A 15799-nucleotide genomic window follows, 5' to 3' on the forward strand; every position below is an offset into this window, starting at 1 on the left:
TTTAAGTTTTCTCACTGCATGCCCAGAAAAATGTTGCAGAAGAGCAATATTAAAACCAGGGAAAATGGAGAGCCAGATTCATACCAGCTGCAAAAGAGAAGGCCATGTTTACCACTCCAGTCCCAAAGAATAATTAAAATATTTGCCATCAAGGACTGTGCTTACATTTTCCATTGCACAATAAAGCTGATTTGCTTTGATCAGCTCTTACAGACTACATGCTGAAGATTTGTACCAAAAACCAAAGGCAAAATCCTGTCCTTTCTGGAATGAATAGTTACATCACTACCTTTGAATACACCAAGATTTCATTATAGGTTTTTATGAGGCTGTGCTGTTAAGAGATCATTTTCATATACAACAATCAGGTTTTGTCACAGAACATAGGTCCACATTAAAAACATTTTAAAACTGCAGCACTAACAGTTAATAAAGAAGAATCAATTTCTAAGGACTTACCATACCAAGCTGACTGTTCAGCCTGAATCCTGAATTGTCAAATCTGCTAGAACACATTTTGGAGTCAAAAGGTAAAGTACAGTTTTGTACTTTATCCTTCTTCAATTACAATCATCAAAAGTTTTGTAATGCTTTGACTTTTTTAAGTTTTCCAGTTCAATTACTTTGAACTTCTGAACTGTTTTTTCTAAAATTCATATGTGTGATAAAACTTACAGGACTGTGAACCCCATTCTTTATAACATTGCTCTTTAATATCAGGATTCAAAAATACTGTAAATAGTGTGCTTTCATTATTTTACAAGTTCAAGTCAGGTACGTTTTTGTTTCTTCTGGGCACTTTGGTCATGTACTGACGTGTGTAGTATAATGAAATAAACAGTCTTGAAATACCATTACAACATGATGCAGTCAGGTTAAATGGTCAAGACTATCTTGAGGCCATGAAACACTAGAAGAAGATTGTGTGAAATGTGTGTTATTTTTAACAGTTCACAGCAGACAAGATATGTGCATTATTCACATTGAGGTGGCAAAAAACTGGAAACACATTTCAGAAGCATCATGTCAAGCTCTTTGTGACAAAAAAAATTACCATCAGAGCAAAGGAAAATCAGAAGCATATTCTGTCTGCTTCATACTACTCCAAAAAACAGACCCCCTGGTTGTTGAGTATTCTTTTAGCATATAGAAATATTCAGTGATATTTTGCCAGCTATGCTGGTTCATGATTACTCCATCTCCAGTCCTTTCACAGGCTTGTTGGACAGCTGAAGAAGGACTAGTCAGGGCTCCGTCACATTCTAGTGACATGGTATCATGCTAGAAGACATTGTTAATCCATTTTATCAGAAATTACTCAAAGCTTCTCAGTAATGTACTGAATTTTGCTAAAACAATTAGCAGTTGAGCCAGACCAGGCTGTAAGAGGCACCCAGAGAGGGGATGTACAGATGAAGAGAGTACCAGGAAAGATGTTTGGAACTGTCCAGAAGTGACAGTGAGGGCTGTTGCTAACAAGAGAGGTCATGCTACACTGTGGCAGCTGGCATCTGTAAACCCTAAATCTTCCTTCATTGTCCCTTCAAAGTGGCCTTGCAACCTCCTACAGCTCTGAAGCTGTCACTACATAGGCAATGATAACAGCAGTGACAAAAGGGTGTAATATCATAGAATCACAGAATAGTTAGGGTTGGAAAGGACCTTAAGATTATCTAGTTCCAACTCCCCTGCCACAGGCAGGGACACCTCACATTAAACCATGCCACCCAAGGCTCTGTTCAACCTGGCCTTGAACACTGCCAGGGATGGAGCATTCACAGCTTCCTTGGGCAACCCATTCCAGTGCCTCACCACCCTCACAGGAAAGAATTTCCTCCTCATATCCAATCTAAACTTCCCCTGTTTAAGTTTGAACCCATTACCCCTTGGTCCTATCACTGCAGTCCTTAATGAAAAGTCCCTCCCCAGCATCCCTATAGGCCCCCTTCAGATACTGGAAGCTGCTATGAAATCTCTATGCAGCCTTCTCCAGGCTGAACAGCCCCACCTTTCTCAGCCTGTCTTCATACAGGAGGTGCTCCAGTCCCCTGATCATCCTCGTGGCCCTTCTCTGGACTTGTTCCAACAGTTCCATGTCCTTTTTATGTTGAGGACACCAGAACTGCACACAATACTCCAAGTGAGGTCTCATGAGAGCAGAGTAGAGGGGCAGGATCACCTCCTTTGACCTGCTGGTCACGCTTCTTTTGGTGCAGCCCAGGATATGATTGGCTTTCTGGACTGTGACTGCACACTGTCGCCTCATATCGCTTTGGTTTCCCTTCTTAACAGTGCTTAAACACACTCAGTCACAGAAAGAGTGTATCTTTCTACATGATATCTCTACTCATGGTTCTAAAATGATATGAAATTCCCTTTGGCTGAGTATAGCCTATTTAGCCATTGTTTTAAATAGCCGTCACATGCCCCTTTGTTCTTTGAAAAAAATGTTAGGCCTCATTTTTCAGATTGAAATGCTGAGATCAGATAGCTGAGAACTCTTGGATTTCAGTGATGCAAAAAATCTTGAGATCTGGATATGCAGTAATATTTGTGACCTCAGTTTCTGTTGATGCAATTATATCATAGCCTTTATATTCATTTCAGTATTTGACTCCTGCAAAGATTACCAACTGGTGTCATGTTGGAAGCATATGTGACCTTGGGTACCTGGGCTCAACTTGGTCAACTAAATACACAAGTCTGTAGAGTCATCTCCCAGAGACATCTGAGATACTTAAATATGTTTAAATATCAGGTGAATAGAAATGGATTTCTGTGCTGAAGCATCTGATGTCTAGGTTCCTTAAGACAAAATATGGAACTTTTTTTCCTAAAAAAAACAACAAAAAAGAATTCTAGCAATAACTTTATAACATTTAAATGACAGGGTGAATGTTCCTAATCATGGTTTTCAAGACACTTACTCTATTTTAAAAATGCATACAGTGTAATGCCATTAGAACGTTAAATAAGCAGTTGCTAAAGTTTGTAGTAAATGAGGCAGGAAAGCTTGCTGTTAATTTTTACCTTTAGGAGTTATATTAGATGCACCAATGCATTTATATTTTACATTGGTATCATGTATGTTTTGATAAACTGTCACCATGAGAACAGTGCAGGTATCGAGAACATCACAACTTCAGAAGATTGCAAGTCTAGAAGTGTACGGTATGGTATGTCACATACCTGGAATTCTGGACAGAATAATACCATGCATCCCACAAAACAGGTATAAAAATGTGGAGGCCCCACTAAGCTTTTAAAATTGCACCTGGAAAAAAAAAACCTAAAAATTATCCTAAGGGTAAACACCATTCATCAATAAAAGAAAATACCCTGAAGCCAAGAACTTGCTGCTAAACATACAAGCAGAATAGTTTTTAATTAGGGAATTACTGCCAGCTATGTTTTAAGGTAGGAATTAGCAGTAAAAATGAAAGAATGACAATGTTTTGCTTATGGAGGGCACATAATCCCAGCCATAGTCAACATGCTTTTTCTTGCTAGAATTAGATTTTTTATCAGTATGATTTAGGGGCTATGTGAGATTTATTATATCTATTTCAGTTAAACATTGACTTGTTCATATTCCCATAAAGGGCAAAAAAATGCCTTTTCATTCCTTGCCATAATAAAAATCTAAATATGTCAGTGTAAGCATAGAAAAATAAAAGTGGCTGAAGAGAAATAAGAATCAGTTCTTCCCACCCTTGAAAAAGATTCTTTCATAGCTGTAACTGTGGCATAACTAGCTGTATCTGAGCTAGTTCACCTTAGGTAGGGATGAGCAGCCATACAATATGCAGATCTGTGCTTCAGCCTTCCCAGTTCACCAATTTAGCACTAATTATATCTAGCAAAGATGGAAAATAGAAAACAGGGTTAGAATCATAGCAGATGGCTTCAGCATCCAGCTGCATTGTCCTACTAGTCCCTCCCACCTATTTAATTTGAAGCCAAAGCTATATCCTTTCCTCACAGTCACTTCTGCCTCCTTGGCTGTGACTGTCCTAAGTCGGCTGAGCAGGTGGACACTTAAGATGGAAAGGCAGACAGCAGTTAACACTGGGGCTTCTTAGTGTGCATGTAGCTGGAAAATGATGGGTCCACAGTAAACAAAACAAACAAACAAAAATATGTAGGTATTTTTGTGAAAAAGAGCAACTTGTTTAGTGTGTTCATTTGTAATGCAAAACCTTTCCAAGGATATTTGAAGAATTAGGTGACAAGCAGCAAATGCTGGTAAAAGACACAGCCTTCTGGATCCATAGCCATCTAGCTTAGATTTTGAAGGCAGCATACTATGTGCCAGTCCTTGTTCTCTACCTTTTTCAGGCTTTGAAAGAATTGGTGTGACACAAAAGCTTGGAGAAACTGTACAGCTTTCAGAATGCTCAGTTGTTTTTTGATGTCCTCACAGTGGGCAATCTCACCAGCAACTGACATTTTAGTTGGCCTAGTCCATGGGACAGTAAATATCTTTCTACTCCAGCAATAGCGGGAATCTGTCTTTAGGTCTGAAAGAGATCCTCCAGACATGGGCTGCTACAATGATATTGAAAGCATGATACCTAGTACCAAAAGCTGCCATGCTAAAGCATGACAGTTGCGCACAAGTATAGGGGTGAAAGATGTGTGGTAGTGATTAAAGAGTGACCACAACTGGGCTGGTGTGTAGGGAAGTCTGCTGGGGTGAGAACAGTCCTCTTGCATACATGTGCAAGTACAGATGAGGATTTCTTGAATGGCTGTGGGGTACAAAACCTAGGATGCATGTGCATAGCCTGGGGAAGAAGAGAGGAGTGGGTGGGAGTTGAGAAGGGGGAGCCAGGACTGCTGCCTCTGTCTGCTGGCTCCTCCTGACACATGATACCGATTCTCAGAGGAGCTTGGAGCCCAACTTCTCCCTCCTTTCTTCACAGAACATCTGGCACAGGGACAGCGCAGCTGCCAGCAAGCCCAGGGCAGCATCCTGCATATCCACAGAGCCTTCTGCTTACGAACATCAAGGTAAGAACCCCCTGTACTCTCAGTGTCTGTGGGCACTAGAATTCCTGCCCTAAACCAGTAGAAGCTGAGAAACCTTGCAGATACGGCTGTGTTAGGGACTTCTATGAGATACTCACTTCTGGCAGGTTCATTCTTGCCACTGAGTTGCCTTTTTGCTGTGTGTTGTGCTTTTCTAGGGAGACCTTGCAGTGAACTGCATGAAACCTTAGTGGGGCTGGACTGACTTGTCAATCCCTGAGCAGCCTGTGAGCTGCTTCGGGTGTGTCTGTGAGGCCAGGACAAACATCTCCTGTCCCTGCAGAAGGGAGCCTGCCTTGCAGGTAGCTGTGGAGCCTACATGTCTCCAGGGCAGTGCCGCAGGTACTGCCTGGGCAGCAATCTCTGACCGTTCCTCTGTAGGACTGCTGAGGACAGGGGGACTTTGACAGCAAGACGTATGCATGACACTCAGTTCTTAAGTAAAGAGAATAGGGGAAAACTTGTGTCTGCTTCTGTACTGCCTCTGTACCTCCTTCTCTCCATGCCAGCTCTGGAAAAAGTAGATGTAAAATAGAGCCACCCCTATGAATGACACTTGGGATTCACACTGCATCCACATGGGCACAGTCAAGGTTAAGGATTCCAAGAAGGGCTGGTTGTACAACTAACCAGCTACCAGGCAGTGAGAGAGAACTGAAGTGTGTTTGCAAAATGTCTGTCAGCAGTTTGTCATGTGCTAGAACGATATGCAGAGTGCTTGAAAACCACCCCAGTATGTCTTTGCTTATTATTTATTACATATTTTGGAAAAGATCTTACCAAAAGAAAATAAAATCAGCTGGGTTTTAAGGACTATATTTTAAAATACAGCCTGCTAAGCAACCTGTCGAAGAAAGGTTGCTTAGCTGCAAAATGAAAGCAAAATGAAATGTTTTATTTCCCTTGTACTGCTGTACTTCTGTATTATTATTTGTGTCATTTAGGAAACAAACCAAACAAATGATGTTCTTCAGATTCTGGTGGCTTTTGTGGATACTTGAACACCATGAGTTTTTAGCAGAAAATCTCAGGGAAGAAAAAAGATATGGATTGAGAAGAACAAAACCTAAACACTTTCTGTCAAATACTGTAGAAAAATATCCCAGCCCGAGTGATCAAGGTGAATATTGTCATTTTAAAACAGTGTGGTTTGGTTCCCTCCTCTCCCACCCCTTCCCCTTCTCTCTCCCCTCCTCCCTCCCTTCACCCGATTCATTTATTTGGATTCTGGACTACGTGGCCCTTTAAGATATTGCTTATAATCAGCCAGACTCACCTCATCCTACATTTTCACATGCCTTATTTTTGCACTTTTGTCTTTCTACTCCCATCTTTCTCATCCCCTTTTATGTATCCCAGAAAAAGAGATTGCTCTGGGGCTTTACTGTGGTATGGCTGATAGCCTCTTGTTGTCAATAGCCCATATAACTGTATGCCTATAGAAGTAATGTCAGTAGTTCAGAAAATTAATGCTCTGCAGATCCTACTTCTGAAAACTTCTATGTCACTGTGTCAGTATCAGGGACAAAATCTAGCTCCAACAAATTACATTCCAGTGTCTTATTCAGTAAGATTCATTTTCCTGTAGATGACTTCCACCTTCCCAGTCCTCATCCTGGTAGGATATTCAGTGAAATATCAGGCAAGAGGACATAATGAATATCTAAAACCATTACAACACTCCTCATTTTATACTACATGACATAACCTCACCTTCAGTTTCTTATTCCCTGGGGCATCTGTTCTGAAGCAAATTCCTCAGCCTCGATATGCTCTATCTCCATGAGGGTCTCACATCTGTGATGACAGATGTTTAAAATAATTTCACTCACAATTTTGAAGCCTGAAATACATGTAAGGGTAGGGGTAGAATGTGGTTTAGTATGAAATCACTCCACTCACCTACCTCCCCTATTTATTCTAGATGAAGACTGCATTCTGGAAATCTCTTTTTTACTGGACAGCTCCGAAAGTGCTAAGGATTATAACCATGAACAGCAGAAAAAATTTGTACTGGAAACCGTAGACAGAATGAAAAGTCTGCAGCTTAGTTCTGGACGTACCCTTAGCTGGAGGATGGCCTTACTCCAGTACAGCAGCACTGTTTTCATAGAGCAAACTTTCCATGACTGGAAGGGTCCTGAAGCATTCAAATCCCACCTTGCTCCCATCACCTACATAGGTCATGGCACCTACACAACTTATGCTATAACTAACCTCACACAACTCTACATGACTGAAGGGACTCCGGGTAGTGTTAGAGTAGCTGTGCTGTTCACTGATGGAGTGGACCATCCGAGAAACCCAGATATTTTTGCAGCTATAGCTGATGCTAAACACCAAGGAATTGTATTTTTCACAATGGGAATGACCAGAGTGGCTGAGGAGGTCAGCAATGCTGCCAAGCTCCGGCTCCTGGCCAGTGTCCCAGCATCCAGGTTTGTTTTCAACCTTCAGGAGAAAGAAACTGTGGAAAAGATTGTCAAAGAAATGGTATGTATGAGAAAGAATTTTAAAGTGTTACAGGATCATATGTGTATGCTCTTACTTCCAATATTTTGGAATGCTTATGCTATTGAAGAAACCTGTACCTTTTAAATGTTAAAGTAGCCCACCTGTTAACAAGACCACTGTGCCAAAGTACAGGTTTCATTTCTGTCCCCAGCATTCAGATTTTGCCAGCCAAAATATTTGAAGTTGGAACCGAAATTAGGTTTCAGAAGACTTGCTGTGAAGTTATTTATATTTCTGTTTTTCCTCCCAATAAAGGTATTTTAAATCCCCTTTCTTAAAAAATATAAACAAAAAACAACAACAATTTTTGGCATCCCGGTGCTTTCTTCTGTAGGAAGTAGAAATGTGACGTTGCCTTTTGTACCAAAAATTGCAGCTCTTGCATAAGTGAAAATAAATTCATAGCCCTTAATAGAGATATGTCAATTTAGATAAAATCTGAACTTGGTGATAGCCGTCTTTAAATTTTCATGGAAAGCCTACCACATAATAAGGAGGAAATGTTTAAATTGAGCTTGAAGTTTTGCTTGGGTGCTTCTTTTCTGCATATGAACTTAATTTATAAAAAATATTCCCTGGCAAGCATAGAGAATACAGTCATCTTCTAGCTTGTAGATCTGGTGACACAAGCTGCAGATGAAGTCCTAATCTGAGCATTCACAGAAATATAAAATACCAGGAGACTCCTTTATCTGGAGACTTCTGCAGTGAAACTGACACATAAGTATCATACAGGCTCATACAGATCTTGAGCATGTACACAAGCTGGTCTTCCTGTTTGCCCTGCACTGCAGCAGTCTGCCACTCTGCAGAACTGTTGCATTGGTTTTCCTGCATATCACCCTTCCCTTCTTCTCTAGTATTACCATTGCTTTCTGTATGACAGCAACCACCTCGCGAGTGTCTAAACACCCTTTATTTTACCTGTTCGAAACAGGCCGTTACAAGTTCTTGCTTTTGAGAATATGGGTGCTGTCTGATTTAAATAATGGTTTTGGCATAATATATGTGTATACATGTGACTTCTAGAGATTTGCATTGTGTTGCTGCTCATCAACATGTTTATGTCCTCTCAAGAGACTACATCAGTTGTATGAAGTGGGGGGAATGCATTCCATGTGGGTGTTTCAGCTGTAGAGATCTAAAAACTAACAGCTAATTCAATGATAACTTTATACAATCACTGTTAAAGCCAAAGCTTTTCTAAGGTTCTCATTTTGTGTGTTTGCCTGATAGTATGCTTAGAAGAGCTTCTGATTTTCGCAAGTGTAGAGTGTGTATCATTTACTTCTACTAGAGAGCTGCTGCTATTCAGGACTTCGGAAACAATGTAGTTTCTGGGTTCCCATGTACCTGCCACAGGTACTATGTTGGCTTAAGTCTGTTCACCATTGTAGTTTTAGCAAATGACAATGGCTGGACAAGGGGAGTCAGTGATTTGTGCAGTCAACAATCTATAATAGGAATTTAATGCTTTTAATTAATTTCTAGGATGGAGAGATTGCTAGAATGTTTCTCAGAAATCTAAACTTAATTAATGTTAGTTAATATGTTAATTGTTTACTTTAATTAACTAGTTGCTGAAGCAATTTATTTTACAATCTTTTAGTGTCCTTTCTGTAGAGCTGGATTATGACTTTAAGTTTCTAATGTTGCTTTGAATATCTGTCTTTACAGAAAGATCTCTCTGAGGAAGAGGTAAGTTGTTTTGTTTGGTTTTTTTCCTGTACAGATCTACTGCTTAATACAGACATTTACAATTATATGGAAACATAATTCAGGAAAACTGATAGTTCAGGAAGTTGGTGAAATATTGAGTCTAATGGGATTGCCTTCAAGTAAAACATGCTTTTGCATTTACAGGACAGAGCTTTGATTTCCTACCCTAATGTCATTTACTTTCCCTCCTAATTTTCAAAGTTGAAAAAGAACAATGAGTGAGCATTCAGGTTAGCAATAATTTGCTGATATGTCTTGGCACATCATCCAACAGACTCAGTGGATAAGAAAACATGACACAGAGCTGAATGTGGTGCAGGTCTGGCCCATAATGCTCTTCCTAGCAGAGTTTTAAAAAAGGAAGAAACTCGAAAAATCTCAACCATTGCACTTTTCCAGTTTGTCCACACTGTGTCACCCTGCCTGCAGCCACTGGTAGGTCTAGCTGCCATTTTGGGATAAAAGATTAACTTGAAAGTTAATTTTCCTTTTAAAGATGTTAGTCCTACTTCAGGTACAGTTATCTCAGACAAAGACTGTTCTGATGAGCAGCTCAAAGAATCTGGTAAATATTCTGAGTGTTTGCAAAACTTAAAGCATTTTATTTTTTATTCATTTCCACTGACATGTTGATTTTTGTCAGAACAAATGCTGAAGTAGCAAGACATTCAGTGCTGTCATTGCAAAACAAATTGTTACTAATTGTGATATTCAAGTAAGAATGATATTTAAACCCTTCAAGACATCTAGTGGAAGTTTAATAAATAATAAAACCAAAACTAGAAACAACATTGCTTATTCCTCCTCCAAAAATTACCCCAGCATCTGTAATAATTCTGTATTCTGTAATGGTTTTAAAGTTTCAAAAAGATCCTACATACCATAATGATGTCTGAGACACATGACAGTAGAGATGGCAGAAGAAAAAGAACAATTATAAACTGTTACAATGAATTAATTGCATTAACTAGATAAAACTATACAGCCCCAACATGTTTTGTTTATAGATCAAGCTAGAGCTAAACTGTGATCTATCCTACATATAGTGAAGTGGAACAAGGATGTAAGATGTTCTCTTACCCCATTGTCTTGGCTATCTCTACAGTGACTAGTAGTCAAACCAAATCTATAGCCATAGACACAGCACACCAATAAATTAACCTTGTGAATAATTTGGAGGTAAAGCCATTACCAACATGACTGAAATTTCAAGACTAGGAATGATACGGATTTTTGGATGGCGTGTAGGAGACCACGTTCCTCATGAGTGGTAAACTGACAGTTGAAAGATTTCTGTAAAATATGTAAATATAACCATGTCATTACATACAGTAACTTAAAAGCAATGTTCATGTGTTTTCTATCCTTTCTATTAAAATGTGCTGATTTGGACTATTTTCATTCAAAGTGTCCCCAGGCTGCCACATGTAACTGTGAGAAGGGGGAAAGAGGCCTTCCTGGTCCTGCTGTAAGTAGCTGTCATTTTTCAAATAACTGATAAACATTGTAAATCAAAATTTATTTGATTATTGGATTCTTTTTTTAGGAAATTATTTGAACCCAAATCCTGAGACATCAAAAGTTGAATGTTCAATGCTAGTTACATTGCATAGAAGTGCTACACCAATAGGAAATCCACAGAGAGACCTGAGAATGTCATCAGATGCTCCTGAAAATAGCAGTGTGATATGCTGAGCTGAGCCTCTCCTTTTAGCCACAGCAGTTCAAAAGGCAGGAAGGAGCAACTTTCCTGTATGGAACAGTAATTCACCTGTTATTCACAATGAGTCAACCAGACCAGGTGGATCTAACTAGGCCCAAATCAAACATTAATATCTGAGAAGCTCTCGAAAAGCTCTCTTACAAGAGTGAGAGCAAGAGGCTAAAGCAAATAACCTAAATATAAAAAAAAAAAAAGTGTATATATTGTAAAACAAAATTAGTTGGCTAACGTATCAGAATTTTGTTACTTTTATTTCATTGTTTTCAGGGTAAAAAGGGTCGCACTGGTGATGATGGAGCTCCAGGCCTGAAAGGAACAAAGGTAATGTGATTTTTCAGGTTTAGGAGAAAGAGTTGGTACTTCATTAATATGAAAAGACTATCCTAATAGTGCCCATGTACTTTCCACCTGTGAGTGTTTTGAACATCACCTACACCCTTTTGCTATAGTAAAGACTAAGATTCTTTACAAATTAAAAGCTTATATATAATGTGTAAAATCATCAAACGGTAAAAAGAGGGAGCTGGTATGCTGCCTGTACTGCAATGAGGTATCTACTCAGTTAATCAGGACAATACAATCTTATACTTATTTCACTGATCTTGATGTTGGATTATTCATAGGGGGAGCCAGGTCTCAATGGAATTCCAGGACGAGATGGAATAGAGGTAAAAGAAGATTTTTTACCTTCTTCTCCCATGAGCAGTTAGTGTTCCTTCAAGGCAAAACACCTTTTTTAAAAAAGATTAGAATTCATTATGTTTTACCAGCTAATGATTCATTAACACTAGACAGGAAAACATTATCATTGCTTAAAGAAAAGAAATAATTCCTTCTTATAAGAGTGATCTAGAAAATGCTCTCTAATAATGCATAGTGGCTCCTAAAAAGTGTGAAAAGCTGTGATATAATAATCTAAGAACATTAATAATAATCTAAGAACATTACAGAAATGGACACTCTGCCTGCATCTTTTTGGGTCAGTTTAAATTTTTCATTTGGCAAATAAAGAATCCAGTGTGTCATGGCAATGAAAAGAATTGAAAAAATACATTTAAGGAAGTAACTGTAGGACTGTAGTAACTGTAGGACCAGCCACTTAGTGCTTAACTCTGAATTCATTCACACATGAATCACCCTATTTTTTATTTTCTTATCTATTCACTACATCCTTTTTAATTTTTCTTGCTTTCTTATGTGAGCATGTTCCTCACTAAGAAGGAAATATGAACTCTAGTTGATCTGTTTTTACATGATCAAAACCCCTGACTAAGATTGTTCACACATAAAACACATCTATCATGACTAGTAGCTGCAGTATTTAGAGTCATATTACTATGTTTATCAGAGATCATTTTCAGTACGTTAAAGGCTTCTAGACAGTAGAATGTTAGTGCAAATACTCACATGCTTACATTTGGGTTATATATCCTCACAACCTGCTTTGCTTTTTTTTTTATTTTCCCAGGGGAAATCTGGATATAAAGGAGAGAAGGTACTACTCTGTCCTGGGTTCAGCAGTAGCAGTCATGTTTCTCCTCCTTGGTAGCTGGTGTAGTGCAGTGTTTTGACTTTCAGCTGGGGAACAGAGCTGATAACAATGATGTTTTGGTTTGGCCAAGGACTTTGTGAGCCTCATGCTCTGCCAGGGGGGAGGGGAAGCCAGGAGGAAGCAGAGACAGGACACCTGACCCAAACTGACCAAAGAGCTATTCCATACCACAGCACGTCATGCCCGGGATGTAACTGGGAGTTACCCGGAAGGGCTGGGAGACTGCAGGGTTGGAGGAGGTATCGGTCAGTGCTTGGTTGGGCTTGGGGGGCGAGTTATCGGTCGGCTGGTGCTGAGGTGTTGTATTCTCTCCCTTGTTATTTCCTTTATCATTATTATCATTGGTGGTAGCAGTAGTGATCTGTGTTATACCTTAGTTACTAAACTGTTCTTATCTCAACCCGTGGGAGTTGCATTCTTTTCAATTCTCCTCTCCATTCCTCCAAGAGCAGGGGGAGGGCAAGAAAGGGGGGGGGAAGTGAGCGAACGAATTACCTGACTGGGTTTAAACCACGACATACTCTTAGTCAGAACTTCTGCTTACACACAGATATTTGATGTTATTACTATTTATTATGTATAGTGCTGTATTTGTTATAAATACCAGTAACGAACAATAACATCATCTTACCAGCTATTGCACAAACTCTAATTAAAGATGTGTTCCTTCCAAAATGAACTTACTGCACAAATGCTATAATATGTTCTGAACAGAAGATCATTTAGGTGTCCAACTAAAGCACCCAAAGAATAAGGATGATATGCTCAATATACGTCATAAATATTCCTGTTCCTTTCCAGGGTGAAAGAGGTGAATGTGGAATCCCAGGGATAAAAGGAGACAGAGTAAGTAGCCAAAAGGTTGTTACACCTTCAGGAAACACAAACACAGAAAAACGAGTTTCCTCAGTAACAACCATGGTGATCGATTTAAGACAGATATTAATTCCAAGGCTGAGGGAAATTAACATCTGACAGTTTAAGAAAAATAAAGTAAGCCAGGATACCATTTTCAGTAACTTTCTCAGCTCCTTCTATATTTTCATGTGATTCCTCTTAGGGCCCAAACCTAAGCCAGTGTATAACAGTGCTAAAACTCTGCTTGACTTTAACAGAGGCAGAAGACTTCAAGCAGTAAGCAAAGGAAATGAGAGGTGAAAGTGAAATCAAGGTTTCTAACACCAGTCTTCAAGATTTGGTGTGTAATTGCTGTGAATATTTTAAATGAAACAAATAAGTTTAATCCTGTATTACTGGTCCTTGATAATCAACTGTTTATTCTTACTCTGCATTCTGATTACCACATTCAATTTTAAAACTATTTATCCAACACTTGCTGGTTGCTGACCTTCTCTTGATTTTACTTTTTACTTTAATGTAAAGATATCTAAGTAAGATACTTTAGTAAAAAGTTCTCTAAAAGTGGTTTTGACCAAATCAAAATGTACATAAAGGTATCCCTTTTTCCACTTGCCTTTCAGGGTCCGGAAGGTCCAGTAGGCCCCAGAGGAGCAAGAGGGCTACAGGTAAAAAAAGAAAGGAAACTATAAATCAAACAATACCTGGTTCCCTGGGATTCAAAGGTATGAAATAGTACCATACCACAACCATCATAGAATCTTTGAGTCACTGAATTAAGGCATCCAAAATTAATCTTCTTAAACAGCAAAATTAAGAAGAATTTGGAGGAGCAGTCTAGACCAGTAAATCATCCTTATAATTCATTCAGTCTCAAACCCCACAGCAAATGCAGTTCCATAAAAACCAAAATTGCTCGTTTCCCATTTAGTGTCTTAACTATTTCTTTATCTCACAGAAGTATATGGGAACACTAGTATTTTTTCATCCCAGTACTCTTGGACTGAAGGCCCAAGCATTGGGATGTTTCGGTAAATCTTGACTATAGATTACCTTCAATTGCATTCAAATGAAGAGAGAGAAAATTTCTCTCCCCCAGTTACCAGACCCAGCTCCAAGTTAGCTGAGTAACTTAGTCTATATGTGCATCAGAATGGAAAGCTTCAGTTTTGAAATATTTGTAACTCATATTTTCATGCAGACTACATCAAATTAGAAATTGTTTTTCAAGCTGCCATGTTCTAAAAGCTTGAAAAAATCTCATTAAATGCCTTTTGTTTTAATAGGGTCCACAAGGACAGTCTGGAGACCAAGGGCCTGAAGGTCTGCAAGGATCGAAGGCAAGAACTGCATTATTTCTCCTTTCTTAATGTTAAAAGGTATTAATAGTATTAGTATAGCCTCACAACAATAATGCTTTTATCCTTGTACCCCATACCCTTCTTGTAGGGAATGCAGTTTAATGTGACATTGCTAGCAAATCATAAGAAAACCTTTCTTAGAACCTTGTAGAATACAAAGAGTATATGTATACCTTGAAAGTCAGGATACACAAAAAATGAACTTACAACCTGAGTTAAACTGATTTCCATAGACATGGAAATGTTAAACATAAATGTTATAAACAGAACTGTTTATTTTTTCATTCTCTGAAAAGGGTGAAAGAGGTCTCCCTGGGCCACCTGGCTTGCCTGGAGAGACTGGAATAGGACTGCCAGGCCCAAAGGTACAAGCATCTCTCACCTTCTATATTACATGTATTGTAAGGTAAGAATGAAAACCAAAACAGCTGAGAGACTATACTTGCTGGTGATGAGAAAATTTGAGCCTCCAAATGCTGTTTTTGTGGTACTGGGAAGGTATTTTGTATGTTGATCAAAACTTCTTGGGGGGAGGAGGGTGGAAAGTACATTTTAAGTATGTACTTCAAAGGACTTTTTACAGTAGTTCGTATGCTTGGCATAACTAAGCCAAGCAGTGTATGCCTGAGTAAAATGCATGCACAGTCTGAAACAAAAATTATCCTGTGAAAAATAGGCTTGTTGGTTTGGATGACTGGCATAAGGAGAAAAGCACTATGATAAAAATACTAACTCCTTGGAAATGGACAGTAAGTGATACATGACATACTAGGAATATGATGGGAATAATTAGCCATTTAGATTCAACATTGTCTTCTCTCAATGCAGAATTGAGGCTGTATCCTAATGCTGTAAAACTGCACCAGTTCAGTGTCTGTTGGGCCTTGTATGCTTTATGGCTGTGAGGACACTCAGATTTTCTCTGCCATTCCTGTATTCTCCTACATCAATTATTTCAAGCACAGAATGCCCGATGAGTTGTTATATGCTATGCACATAAAAATACCTAAATCAGTCATTTTCAAAACACATCTTTGTTGG

The 15799-nt window shown here is 38.9% G+C and overlaps 1 protein-coding gene and 1 long non-coding RNA gene across 2 annotated transcripts in view; one reads left to right on the plus strand and one right to left on the minus strand.

Moving 5' to 3' along the window:
* Window positions 1–4929: 4929 nt before the first annotated feature.
* The window catches only part of LOC133268989 (collagen alpha-1(XXVIII) chain-like), a 33081-nt gene continuing 22211 nt past the window's right edge, over window positions 4930–15799 (plus strand). Inside the window, exons 1-12 of the mRNA XM_061452913.1 lie at window positions 4930–5013; window positions 5976–6151; window positions 6956–7524; window positions 9223–9243; window positions 10673–10732; window positions 11255–11308; window positions 11611–11655; window positions 12456–12482; window positions 13341–13385; window positions 14021–14065; window positions 14684–14737; window positions 15055–15123. Of these exons, the coding sequence (XP_061308897.1) occupies window positions 5992–6151; window positions 6956–7524; window positions 9223–9243; window positions 10673–10732; window positions 11255–11308; window positions 11611–11655; window positions 12456–12482; window positions 13341–13385; window positions 14021–14065; window positions 14684–14737; window positions 15055–15123 (1149 nt within the window). The 5' untranslated portion in view covers window positions 4930–5013; window positions 5976–5991. The remainder of the gene's footprint in view (window positions 5014–5975; window positions 6152–6955; window positions 7525–9222; window positions 9244–10672; window positions 10733–11254; window positions 11309–11610; window positions 11656–12455; window positions 12483–13340; window positions 13386–14020; window positions 14066–14683; window positions 14738–15054; window positions 15124–15799) is intronic.
* On the minus strand, window positions 11223–12464 carry LOC133268992 (uncharacterized). The gene is made up of 2 exons (XR_009743259.1): window positions 12395–12464; window positions 11223–11718 (listed from the first exon to the last, which is right to left on the minus strand). It is a non-coding gene; the product is annotated as an uncharacterized LOC133268992 (long non-coding RNA).

This window comes from Pezoporus flaviventris, unplaced genomic scaffold (genome assembly GCF_033815535.1).
Source record: "Pezoporus flaviventris isolate CSIRO_AGI_PZ_B2104156 unplaced genomic scaffold, CSIRO_AGI_Pfla_v1 ptg000001l, whole genome shotgun sequence".
Lineage (NCBI taxonomy): Eukaryota > Metazoa > Chordata > Aves > Psittaciformes > Psittacidae > Pezoporus > Pezoporus flaviventris.